The following is a 12,134-nucleotide window of genomic DNA, read 5'->3' on the forward strand; positions in this document are numbered from 1 at the left end:
CTAATATGACATAAAACAATATAAATACCATACAAACCCTGATGTATACTATAAAATGAATAAAATATGTCATTCATCAGTAGGTGGTATAGGTGGTGTTACAGTAAAGGTAAGGGACCGAAGGTTTGTCTGGGAGAGGTACATAATTCATTCCAGAAGGCTGTTTGAGTGCTGTTACCGAACAAATTTGTTCCCATAAGGAATAATGTAAATTAGATTAGTCTGTTTCAGACCCCCAAAAATACACTTACAAAAGCACTTACAATAACACACTTACGTAATTGTTCGAGTTGGGAGCTGTACAAAACTTGGGGTACCACTGTAATTAACAGAAAAGACACACTTGGTGCACTCAAGTTTTTTACTGTTAAATCTCAGACTTCAAAGGGAATGTGAACACTCCGTGAGAAAAAAATAAATTTTGTTTCACAAATGTACATAGAGTAATAATTGCTACACACAGTTTGGTATTTATTGGACTATATTAATCATTTATACAAAGTATTGACATTTAACCCCAAGTGTGAGATTTACATATGTAGAGTGATCATCTGCTCTGGGTCAGAGTCTGTAGCAACAGTTAACACATGCCGTCACTGAGAAATATTAACCTTAGTGGTAACAACTGAAACTTGGTGTCCTCATCACTTGTTGTGTACATAGCGAATAACAACAGTCAGGTTGTATATCAGACAGGTTGTTAGAGGTAGAAGGTAATAGGTCAGCAAGGTTGTCAGAGTCTGGCTCGCTTGTCTGGTCAGAAGCTGTTGCTGTGGAAATAAAAAAAAAATGGAGAATATCTTCATATTGAGACCAACTAGTCAAGATATGAAAATCAGAGTTGGTAATCAGCTTACTGGCTTCTCCATGTGAAGGACATCTGGAAAGACTGTCTTTCACAAGTCTAATGACACCGTCTTCTGGTGCTCAACCAGCAGCAGCATTATCTGTCTCATTGCAGTGAACCAAGCTTCAAATCAAAACAAACCAGGGTATGGGTGGGGATTGAACTCGTGGCAAGTGAATCATAAAACTCCAGGGAAGCGCCTTAGCCACTGGGCCAGCTGGCTACAGTAAGATTCATCCAACTAGGTATAATTATGCACCATAGAGAGGTCAGTATGTATGTACTGTAACCACAAATGAAAGTTTTTACAGATGAATCTCCCGCCAATGTGGCGGGAGATTCATCACGATGGCTTTGAGGGGACATGAGCTTAAGAAAAGGAAGCTCAATGAATTTTGTTTAATTAAATAAAATTGTATAAAGTACAAAAATGATTACTGGAACTTGAATTAATATCAGAGGTGAGTTGCTCAAAACTCACAAAATTCAGTAAGAAATTTTAAGCAATAAAATTATGGCTCATTGTAAAAACTTTGAAGAATAAACCAGCAATGTAGCAGCAATGATAAAAATTCAGATGTTCTGGAGAAGAAAAATATTTCTAAGAATAAAAACAAAAATCTAAAGATGTTCAAATATGGAATATTAAATCACAGGGAAAATTGGAATAATTATCACTAAAAATAATAAGGAGGAATCTAAAAACATTATAATGCAGCCTCTTCTCACTTAGTGACGGAATCATTAACTGACGACTTGGATTTATGATGAGCTTTCTGACCAGTGTGCATACTAAATAATGTATATTACAGCTGATTTCCTCTATTCTGTTTATTACAGTATTCCTTTCACTACTGCATAAATATTTAAAAAATAGTAAAAATGTTATAAATGGTGCATTGGTGACATTAAAACAATACCACTATCATTATAGTACGCTCCTCACTTAGCGACGAATTCGTTTACTGATGTGGTCTTAGGAGCGGAACTCTGTCATTAAGTGAGGAGAAGGTGTAATGTAAATGGAATTACAGCACTGAAAGTGTAGGAAAGATCACACTAAGTAAAGTATCACTTTATTGGAAACTGTTGCAAACAATGATAACAATTGTAAAATACAAAAAAATTAAATACAGTGGACCCCCGGATTACTTCGTCATCGGATTTCGTAACATTCGGAATGAGTAACATTTTTTTTCTTCAAAATATTGGCTCGGTGATCATCATTCATCCCGAACGCATCTGCACGGCAACAGCGGCTCGACACTCAGTGTACCATTGTTCATCAGCCAGTGAGCACGATCCCATGTGCTCATACGATACATTTTGCATTATTCCATTCTTTTTAGTGCTTGCAACTGCTAAGTAAGCCACCATGGGCCCAAAGAAAGTTCCTAGTGCCAGCCAACCCTTTGGTAAAGGGCTGAGAGAGAGGGGGGATTGTGCCTTTTTCAGTGATTCTGCAGTATGTATGATACTAAAGCTGCAGGAGTCGATAAAGACTATAGCGCCAGCCAGCAATAAAGTGTAGCATTAACAGTGTAGCAAGTAAGTTAGGCAATTAATCAATAGAAAAAGGACAGAACAAAACTGACTCCTCCATTGTTGGAGGTATATAGGGCTACTGAATAACACCACTGCCTTTTGCTGCCACCTTCACCACCACTATGTAAGGCTTATCTTTCAGTGGCCCTTACACACCCAACAACAAACAACACACCACCACTCATGACATTCTTAATGTCATATTTTATTCATTCTAGAGTATATATCATGTTTCTGTGTTATTAATATTGTTTATTATGTCATATTAGATGAATTGTGCTAGATAAATAAGCTGTAGAGCTGATATTAGTGTCATATTGAAGGACTATCTTGTCCTGTCTCCCAACACAATTCCTAACATATGCCAGAAACAGACCTCTCTGGAACACTTTTTTTGAGCGACAGGGGTCCAGCGACTCAAGCTGGTCCTAATGGCATTCAAAAACAAAGGAGGGAAGTAACCCAGGATAAGGACTTGGTACCTGAAGTCTTTATGGAAGGGGATTCCCCTTCCAAACAGTTTATTTATTTATTTAATGTCTTTGCAAACAGTACATTGAGATTGTGTATATACAATAGTGGGATGCAGTACAAAGAGAGCCTCTATTATGCCTAGGCATTATGGGCCAACTTATTATTGGCTTACATTCTACTTAATACTAAGAAATATTATATCATAGTTGTACAGTAGGAAAGTATGTTATTTCATAGTTGTACAGTAGAATATTACTTGTAAATGAATCAAAATTTGTATAATACAAAGATACATGTATTTATATTCTAAAATGCTTTTGTGAAAAACAGTGATTCAATTATATTCTTGTCAACAATGGATAAAAGGTTCAATGTGATTGTTTCAGTTATGATGTGGGAGTACATAGGTGAGTAAATGTATACTGTGTATTTAGCATTTAGTCTTGGGTGATTAAGTGGCTTTTGAGAAGAGACTTAAATTGATTTTCAGACTGGGTTACTTTAATATGTTCTGGTAATGAGTTGTAAACTCCTCCATCCTCTCCCCCCCTCCCGTCTTCCATACATCACCATGTCTTCAATAAATGTAAGTGTGATGTTATTATTATTTTATTCTTCATGTATCATTGTTTTCTGTGTAGGTAAATGTATATTTCATGTAGAAAACATTTTTTTAATACTTTTGGGCGTCTGAAATGGATTAATTGGATTTACATTATTTCTTATGGGGAAAATTCATTCGGAAATCATCAGATTCGGGTTTAGGCAGTGTTGTAGGTGGTATTGTAGGTAGTATTGTAGGTGGTATTGTAGGTAGTATTGTAGGTGGTATTGTAGGTAGTATTGTAGGTGGTATTGTAGGTAGTATTGTAGGTGTTGGTTATGTAGGTGGTGGTTGGTATTGGGTGGGGTGGTTGTGTAGGTGATGTTGTAGGGCATTAAGTTAGGTGGGATGATTGTTAGGTGGGTTGGTAGGTTAGTGGGTTGGTAGGTGGGTGGTTGTTAGGTGGGTTGGTAGGTGGAGTTGCAGGTATTGTGGAATTGTAGGTGGGTAGTTGTAGGGTAGGTGTTGGGTAGGTGTTGCTGGGTGGTGTTGTGGGTGGCAGTTGTTGTGGGCGGTTGTTGTGGGTTGTTAGGTGGGGTGGTTGTAGGTGGGTGGTTGTAGGCCAGGTGGTTGTGGGTGGTGGTGTGGGTAGGTGTTGCCAGGATTGGTTGTGTGGGTGAGTGTTGTAGGGGTGGTGTTGTAGGTAGGTGTTGTAGGGTGACATTAGCCAGGGTGTAGTGTTGTGGAATTGGTGTGTTGGGTAGGTAGTGGGGTTGGTAGGTGGGTGGTTGTTAGGTGGATTGGTGTTGTAGGTGAGTTATTGTAGGGTGGTTGGTGTGGGTGGTATTGTAGGGTATTGGGTTGTAGGGTGATGTGTAGGTGGAGTATTGTGGGTGGTGTTGGTAGTGTTGTAGGGTGGTAATTGGTGGGTAGTGTTGTAGGGCATTGATTGTAGGGGTGATGTTGTAGGGTGGTTGTAGGTGGGTTGTTGTAGGGTGATGTTGTGGGTGGTGGTTGTTGGCAGGTGGTATTGGTGGGTGTAGTGTTGGGTAGGTTATTGGCAAGGCAGGTGTTGTGGGCAGTGTTATAGGGTGGTGTTGTAGGGTAGGTATTGTAGGGTGGTATTGTGGAGGTAGGTATTGTAGGGTAGGTGTTGTAGGTGAGTAATTAGTGGGTGGTTGGCCAGGTGGTGTTAGCTGGGGTAGGTGGTGTTGGGTAGGTAGTTGTAATTGGTAGGTGTTGTTGGGTAGGTGTTGTGGGTGGTGTTGGTAGGTAGGTGTTGTAGGAGGCATTGTTGTAGGGTGATGTTGTGGAATTGGTGGTGTTGGGTAGGTATTGTAGGGTGAGTATTGTGGGTGGTGGTATTGTAGGTGTATTGTATTGTGGGCATTGTTGTAGGTGATATTGTGGGTGGTGGTTGTAGGTTGTTGTAGGTGATTGTTGTAGGTGGATGCTGGTAGGGTGGTTGGTAGGTAGGTAGTATTGTAGGTGGTATTATAGGGGCAGTACAAAGTTGGGTGGGCGGTGTTATGGGGTGGTATTGTAGGGTAGTGTTGGCAGGTGGTATTGGTAGGCAGTTGTTGTGGGCAGTGTTGGTAGGTGGTATTGGTGGGTGGTATTGTGGGTAGGTATTGGTGGAATTGGTATTGTAGGGTGTGACTTGTAGGGTGGTATTGGTAGGTAGTATTGTGGGTGGTGGTGTTGGGTAGGTGGTTAGTAGGTGGTGCTGTTGTGGGTAGGTATTGTAGGGGTGGTATTGTAGGGGTGAGTATTGTGGGTGGTGAAAAATGTAGGGTAGTATTGTAGGTACTTGTTGTAGGGTGATGTTATTGGTATTGTAGGTGGTATTGTAGGTAGTATTGTAGGTGGTATTGTAGGTAGTATTGTAGGTGGTATTGTAGGTAGTATTGTAGGCATTGTTGTAGGTGATATTGTAGGTGGTATTGTAGGTGGTATTGTAGGTAGTATTGTAGGCTGTGTAGGCAGTATTGTAGGGAGTGTTGTAGGCAGTATTGTAAACAGTGTTGTAGGCAGTGTTGTAGGTGGTATTGTAGGTGGTATTTTATGTAGTATTATAGGCAGTATTGTGGGCACTATTGTAGGCAGTATTGTTTACTTGGAGTTTACCTGGAGAGGGTTTCAGGGGTCAACGCCCTCGCGGCCTAATCTGAGATCAGACCTCAAGGTGGTTCAGGGTCTGATCAACCAGGCTGTTACTGCTGGCCGCACGCAAGCTGACGTACGAACCACAGCCCGGTTGGTCAGGTACTGACTTTAGGTGCCTGTCCAGTGCCTTCTTTAAGACAGCCAGGGGTCTATTGGTAATCCCCCTTATGTATACTGGAAGGCAGTTGAACAGTCTTGGGCCCTGGACACTTATTGTGTTGTGTCTCAGTGTACTCGTGGCACCCCTGCTTTTCATCAGGGGAATGTTGCATCTTCTGCTGAGTCTTTTGCTTTCAGAGGGAGTGATTTTCGCATGCAGGTTTGGTACCAGTCCCTCCAGGACCTTCCAAGTGTATATTATTATGTATCTCTCTCGCCTGCATTCGAGGGAATACAGATCAAGGACCTTCAACCGTTCCCAGTAGTTTAGGTGCCTTATCGTACTTATGTGTGCCATGAAGGTTCTTTGTACACTCTCCAGGTCTGCAGTGTCGCCCGCCTTGAAGAGGGCCGTTAGTGTACAGCAGTATTCCAGCCTAGAGAGCACAGGCGATTTGAAGAGAATCATCATGGGCTTGGCGTCCCTAGTTTTGAAGGTTCTCATTATCCATCCTATCATTTTCCTAGTGGATGAGGTAGATACATTGTTGTGATCTTTGAAGGTGAGATCCTCTGACATTATCACTCCCAGGTCCTTAACATTACTTTTCTGCTCTATTGTATGGTTAGAATTTGTTGTATACCCTGACGCATTTTTAATTTCTTCAAGTTTCCCATATCTGAGTAGTTAAAATTTCTCCTCGTTGAACTTCATATTGTTTTGAGTGGCCCACTCGAAGATTTGGTTGATGTCTGCTTGGAGTCTTCCGGAGTCTTCAATGAGGGTCACTGCCGTGGTAATCCGTGTGTCATACACTAAGGAAGACATGGAGCTATGGCTTACATCTCTGTGTCAGAAATGAGGATGAGGAATAGAATGGCAGTGAGTACTGTGCCTTGTGGAACAGAGCTTTTTGCTGTGGCTGCCTGTCAGGAAGTTGTAGAGCCATCTACCAACTTTTCCCGTTATTCCTTTATCTCACATTTTGTGTGCTATTACACCATGATCACACTTGTCGAAAGCTTTTGCAAAGTCTGTGTATACTACATCTGTATTTTGGCAATATAAACACAAATGCAGTATAATGTGATCCTTTATTGACTACGTTTCGCCCACACAGTGGGCTTTTTCAAGTCACAAACAGAACTACCTGGGGTGGAAGGAACGCGAGTATTTATAGTCCGGCTGAGGTCAGGTGAAGAATGCTGCATCTGATGATGTACTGAGTTGGGTTGTAGAGTCTAAAAACTTGGGTAGCTTGGAAAGGAGACTGGACAAGTTTGTGAGCAGACCTTCTACAGTGTTCTTATGTGGGATAGCGATGAAGAAGTTTCTTGGCAAGTGGTTCAGCTATGTTATAGAAGCCACTATTCTGGTTGAAGTTGTCGGATATAGAAATAAGTGATGAGTCCAGGATTCTTCGGTATTGAGTGTTGTCTTCTGTGGCGATAAGTCTTGAGTTTCTGTAGTTTATCAAGTGGTTGTGTGAATTACGGTGTTGTACGCAGGCATTCCTTGTGTCGTCAGACCTGCTTGCGTATTGGTGTTCTGAAATACGTGTTTGGAGGTCCCTTGATGTTTCGCCCACGTATAACTTGTTGCAGTCATTACAAGGGATTATGTATACCCCTGCAGAGGATGGAGGCTTGTCCTGCCTACTACTGGTGATGACCTTGATGGTCGTGGTTGTGGAGGTAGATACTTGGAATGATGTTTTGGCAAAGATGTTGGAAACATGTTTGGCAATGGAGTTGGTGGGAAGGACTATGTATCTCTTCTCGGCAGTGTCTTCTCTGGGTGTGTTGAAGATGTTTAGTGCTCGCCGTCTGCAGTCTCTGATGAAGTGACGAGGATAGTGGAGTTTGGAAAATACCTGTTCAATTATAGTGCATTCTTCCTCAAGGAACTCGTTGCTGCAGATTCTGAGTGCACGCAGGAAGAAGCCTATAATTACACCACGTTTGGTTTTGGTGTCGTGGTGAGAGTAGAAGTGGAGAAGATCGTTTTGGTTGGTGGGTTTTCGATAGACTTTAAAACGAAGTTCGTGGTCAGCTTTGCATAAGAACACTGTAGAAGGTCTGCTCACAAACTTGTCCAGTCTCCTTTCCAAGCTACCCAAGTTTTTAGACTCTACAACCCAACTCAGTACATCATCAGATGCAGCATTCTTCACCTGACCTCAGCCGGACTATAAATACTCGCGTTCCTTCCACCCCAGGTAGTTCTGTTTGTGACTTGAAAAAGCCCACTGTGTGGGCGAAACGTAGTCAATAAAGGATCACATTATACTGCATTTGTGTTTATATTGCCATTGTGTCGGTATTTTATACCATTTATTTACATCTGTATTTTGTTTATCCTCTGCAGCATCCAGGACCTTGTCATAGTGGTCTAGTTGCTGGGACAGGCAGGATTGACCTGCTCTAAGCCCATGTTGCCATGGGTTATGTAATTGATGGGTATCTAGGTGTTTGACAATCTTGCTTCTTAGAACCCTCTCAAAGATTTTTATGATATGGGATGTTAGTGCTATGGGTCTGTAGTTCTTTGCAATTGCTTTACTGCCACCTTTGTGGAGTGGGGCTATGTCTGTTGTTTTTAGTGTGTGTGGGATGACCCCTGTGTCCATGCTCCCTCTCCATAAAATGCTGAAGTCACGCAACAGGGGTTTCTTGCAATTCTTGAAGAACACAGAGTTCCATGAGTCTGGACCTGGGGTAGAGTCCATGTTCATGTCATTAATTGCCTCTTCAAAGTCTTGTGGAGTTAGAATAATATCCAAGATTTTTGGGATGACCAAATTTTGAGTTTCGTTCATAAAGGATTCCTTTGGATTGTCGACCCTTAGTCTGGGCAGTGGCTCGCTGAACACTGAGTCATATTGGGACTTTAGTATCTCACTCATTTCTTGGCTATCATCTGTGTATGTCCCATCCTGCCTAAGCAGCGGCCTAATACTGGATGTTGTTTTCCCTTAGATTTGGCATAAGAGAAGAAGTATTTTTTTTTTTTTAATTTCATTTATGGCTTTTAGTTCTTCCTGTGATTCTTGTCTCCTGTAAGATTCCTTCAGCTTAAGTTTGATAATTGCAATTTCATTGACTAGTGCCTCCCTTCATATTTCAGATATATTGGCCCCACTCAGCAGCTCTGTGACTCTTCGCCTTCGTCTGTATAGGGAACATCTCTCTCTTCCCAGCTTGTTTCATTTAGGACATGGTTTACTCGATCCCATTGTATGTTTTTGCTATTGAAATTGAATTTCGTGAAGAGACCTTCATGACTGCTCACATTTTGCTGGTCCGGAGCCCTGTGCATGCATGTCTGTACCTCTGTTATGTTGTGATCTGAGTACAGTGGAACCCCGCATAACGCTATTAATCCGTTCCTGAGAGCTCAGTGTTATGCGAAATTATCGTAATGCGAATTAATTTTCCCCATAAGAAATAATGGAAATCAAACTAATCTGTGCAAGACACCCAAAAGTATGAAAAAAAAAACTTTTTACCACATGAAATATTAATTTTAATACACACAAACTTAAGAAAACATGCACAGTTACATGACACTTACCTTTATTGAAGATGTGGTGATGATTAATGGGATGGGAGGAGGGGAGACTGGATGGTTTTAGTGTTTAGAAGGGGAATCCCCTTCCATTAGGACTTGAGATGTCAAGTCCTTTTCTGGGGTTGCTTCCCTTCTTCTTATAATGCCACTAGGACCAGCTTCAGAGTCACTGGACTTCTGTCGCACAACATATCTGTCCATAGTGGCCTGTACCTCTCGTTCCTTTATGACTTTCCTAAAGTGTTTCACAACAGTGTCAGTGTAATAGTCACCAGCACGGCTTGCAATAGCTGTCTGAGGGTGATTTTCATCCATGAAGGTTTGCACTTCAAGCCACTTTGCACAGATTTCCTTAATCTTTGAAGTAGGCAACTTCTTCAATTTCGCTCTCCCCTCCTCCGAAGCAATTTCCTCAGGTGTGGCCTCTTGCTGTTGAAGTTGATCTAGCAGCTCATCAGTGGTTAGTTCTTCATTGTCCTCCTCCACCAACTCTTCCACATCCTCCCCACTAACCTCCAACCCCAAGGACTTCCCCAATGCCACAATTGATTCCTCAACTGGCATAGGATTCTCAGGGTTAGCCTCAAATCCTTCAGAATCCCTTTGATCTACACATTCTGGCCACAGTTTCTTCCAAGCAGAGTTCAAGGTCCTCTTAGTCACTTTCTCCCAAGCCTTACCTATAAGGTTTACACAATTGAGGATATTAAAGTGCTCTCTCCAAAACTCTCTTAGAGTCAATTGAGTTTCTGAGGTCACTACAAAGCACCTTTCAAACAGAGCTTTTGTGTACAGTTTTTTGAAGTTTGCAATAACCTGCTGGTCCATGGGCTGCAGGAGAGGAGTGGTATTAGGAGGCAAAAACTTCACTTTAATGAAGCTCATGTCCCCACAAAGTCGCTCTGCCAAGTCTGTAGGATGACCAGGGGCATTGTCTAACACCAGGAGGCACTTAAGGTCTAATTTCTTTTCAGTTAGGTAATTTTTCACAGTGGGGGCAAATGCTTGGTGTAACCAGTCATAGAAAAAGTCCCTAGTGACCCATGCCTTATTGTTTGCCCTCCACAGCACACACAAATTAGCCTTGAGGATATTCCTTTGCCTGAATGCTCTGGGAGTTTCAGAGTGATACACTAATAAAGGCTTCACTTTGCAATCACCACTAGCATTGGCACACATGAGAAGAGTAAGCCTGTCTTTCATAGGCTTATGTCCTGGGAGTGCCTTTTCCTCCTGAGTAATGTAGGTCCTGCTTGGCATTTTCTTCCAAAACAGGCCTGTTTCGTCACAATTAAACACTTGTTCAGGTTTCAGCCCTTCACTGTCTATGTACTCCTTGAATTCATGCACATATTTTTCAGCTGCTTTTTGGTCCGAACTGGCAGCCTCGCCATGCCTTATCACACTATGTATGCCACTACGCCTCTTAAATCTCTCAAACCAACCTTTGCTGGCCTTAAATTCACTCGCATCACCACTAGTTGCAGGCATTTTTCTAATTAAATCCTCATGCAACTTCCTAGCCTTTTCACTTATGATCGCTTGAGAGATGCTATCGCCTGCTATCTGTTTTTCGTTTATCCACACCAATAACAGTCTCTCAACATCTTCTATCACTTGTGATCTCTGTTTCGAAAGCACAGTTAAACCTTTGGCAAGAACAGCTTCCTTGATTGCCGTTCTCTTGGACACAATAGAAGCGATGGTTGATTGGGGTTTACTATACAACCTGGCCAGCTCGGAGACATGCACTCCACTTTCATACTTAGCAATGATCTCTTTCTTCATCCCCATAGTAATTCTCACCCTTATTCCTGTAGGGTTGGCACTAGAAGCTTTCTTGGGGCCCATGGTCACTTATTTTTCAGGTGAAATCACTATAAAAAGGCTTTAATAATACGAAATGTTTCAATTGTATGCTTGAATGTTACCGCGGAGGCTGGCTTGTAAACAATGCCACTGGCAGAACAAGTGAGGCTGGCTCAGGCCGCATGGACGTGTCTCGGACGAATCGCGTTGAGCGAATTTTTTAGCACTATGCGAGGCAAAATTTTAGCGATAAAATGTATCGCTATGCGGGTTTAACACTATGCGATGTCAACGTTATGCGGGGGTCCACTGTATATTGTCTTTGATACAGTTATATTACAGATCAGATCATCATTGTTAGTGAAGATGAGGTCCAGCATATTTTCTAGTCTTGTTGGCTCTACTATTTGCTGGTTTAAGGTGAATCTGTTGCAGAGATCTAATAGTTCGTGTGTGTGTGAATTTTCATCTGAGCTGCCTCCTGGGGTGATCTCTGCTAAAACATTGTTTGCTATACTCCTCCATTTTGGGTGTCTCAGGTTGAAATCTCCCAGTAGTAAGATGTTTGGGGCAGGAGTTGAGAGATTTTCCAGACAGTGGTCAATTTTCTCAAGCTGCTCTTGGAATTGCTGGAAAGTTGCATCTAGAGGCTTGTATACAACCACAATGACAAGGTTTTGGTTTTCGATCTTTACTGCCAAAACTTCAACTACATCATTTGAGGTGCTTAGGAGTTCTATGCAAATGAGCGACTCTGTGACATACAGGCCAACCCCCCCCCCTTGTTGCCTGTATAGTCTGTCGCATCGGAATAGGTTATAACCTGGGATCCATATTTCGTTGTTATAATGATCCTTTGTGTGGGTCTCTGTGAATGCTGCAAACATTGCATATGACTCCGTGAGCAGTCCCTTGATGTAAGGAATTTTGTTGTTTTTTGATGGCTTTAGACCCTGTATGTTTGCAAAGACAAATGTCATTGTATTGGTGGAATTTAGGGGGGGTTTTATTTGCTGGCTCTAATATCTGTTGTTCTGGAGTAGAGGCCAATATCCGTGCCTCTGCTCCAGAAGTGTTTT

General features: G+C 41.9%; 1 protein-coding gene across 7 annotated transcripts in view; it reads left to right on the plus strand.

Annotated features, from left to right (window-relative positions):
* Nucleotides 1–12,134, plus strand: part of LOC128694183 (uncharacterized) — a 204,651-nt gene that overhangs the window by 89,853 nt on the left and 102,664 nt on the right. Inside the window, exon 1 of one of the 7 annotated variants that reach the window (XM_053784163.2) lies at nucleotides 3,207–3,273. The exons of the other annotated variants lie outside the window; for them this stretch is intronic. Coding sequence (XP_053640138.2) covers nucleotides 3,222–3,273 — 52 coding nt within the window. The 5' untranslated portion in view covers nucleotides 3,207–3,221. Of the gene's footprint in view, nucleotides 1–3,206; nucleotides 3,274–12,134 lie in introns of those variants that run through there. 7 annotated transcript variants of the gene reach the window in all.

The sequence above is a fragment of the Cherax quadricarinatus genome, chromosome 43 (genome assembly GCF_038502225.1).
Source record: "Cherax quadricarinatus isolate ZL_2023a chromosome 43, ASM3850222v1, whole genome shotgun sequence".
Classification (NCBI taxonomy): domain Eukaryota; kingdom Metazoa; phylum Arthropoda; class Malacostraca; order Decapoda; family Parastacidae; genus Cherax; species Cherax quadricarinatus.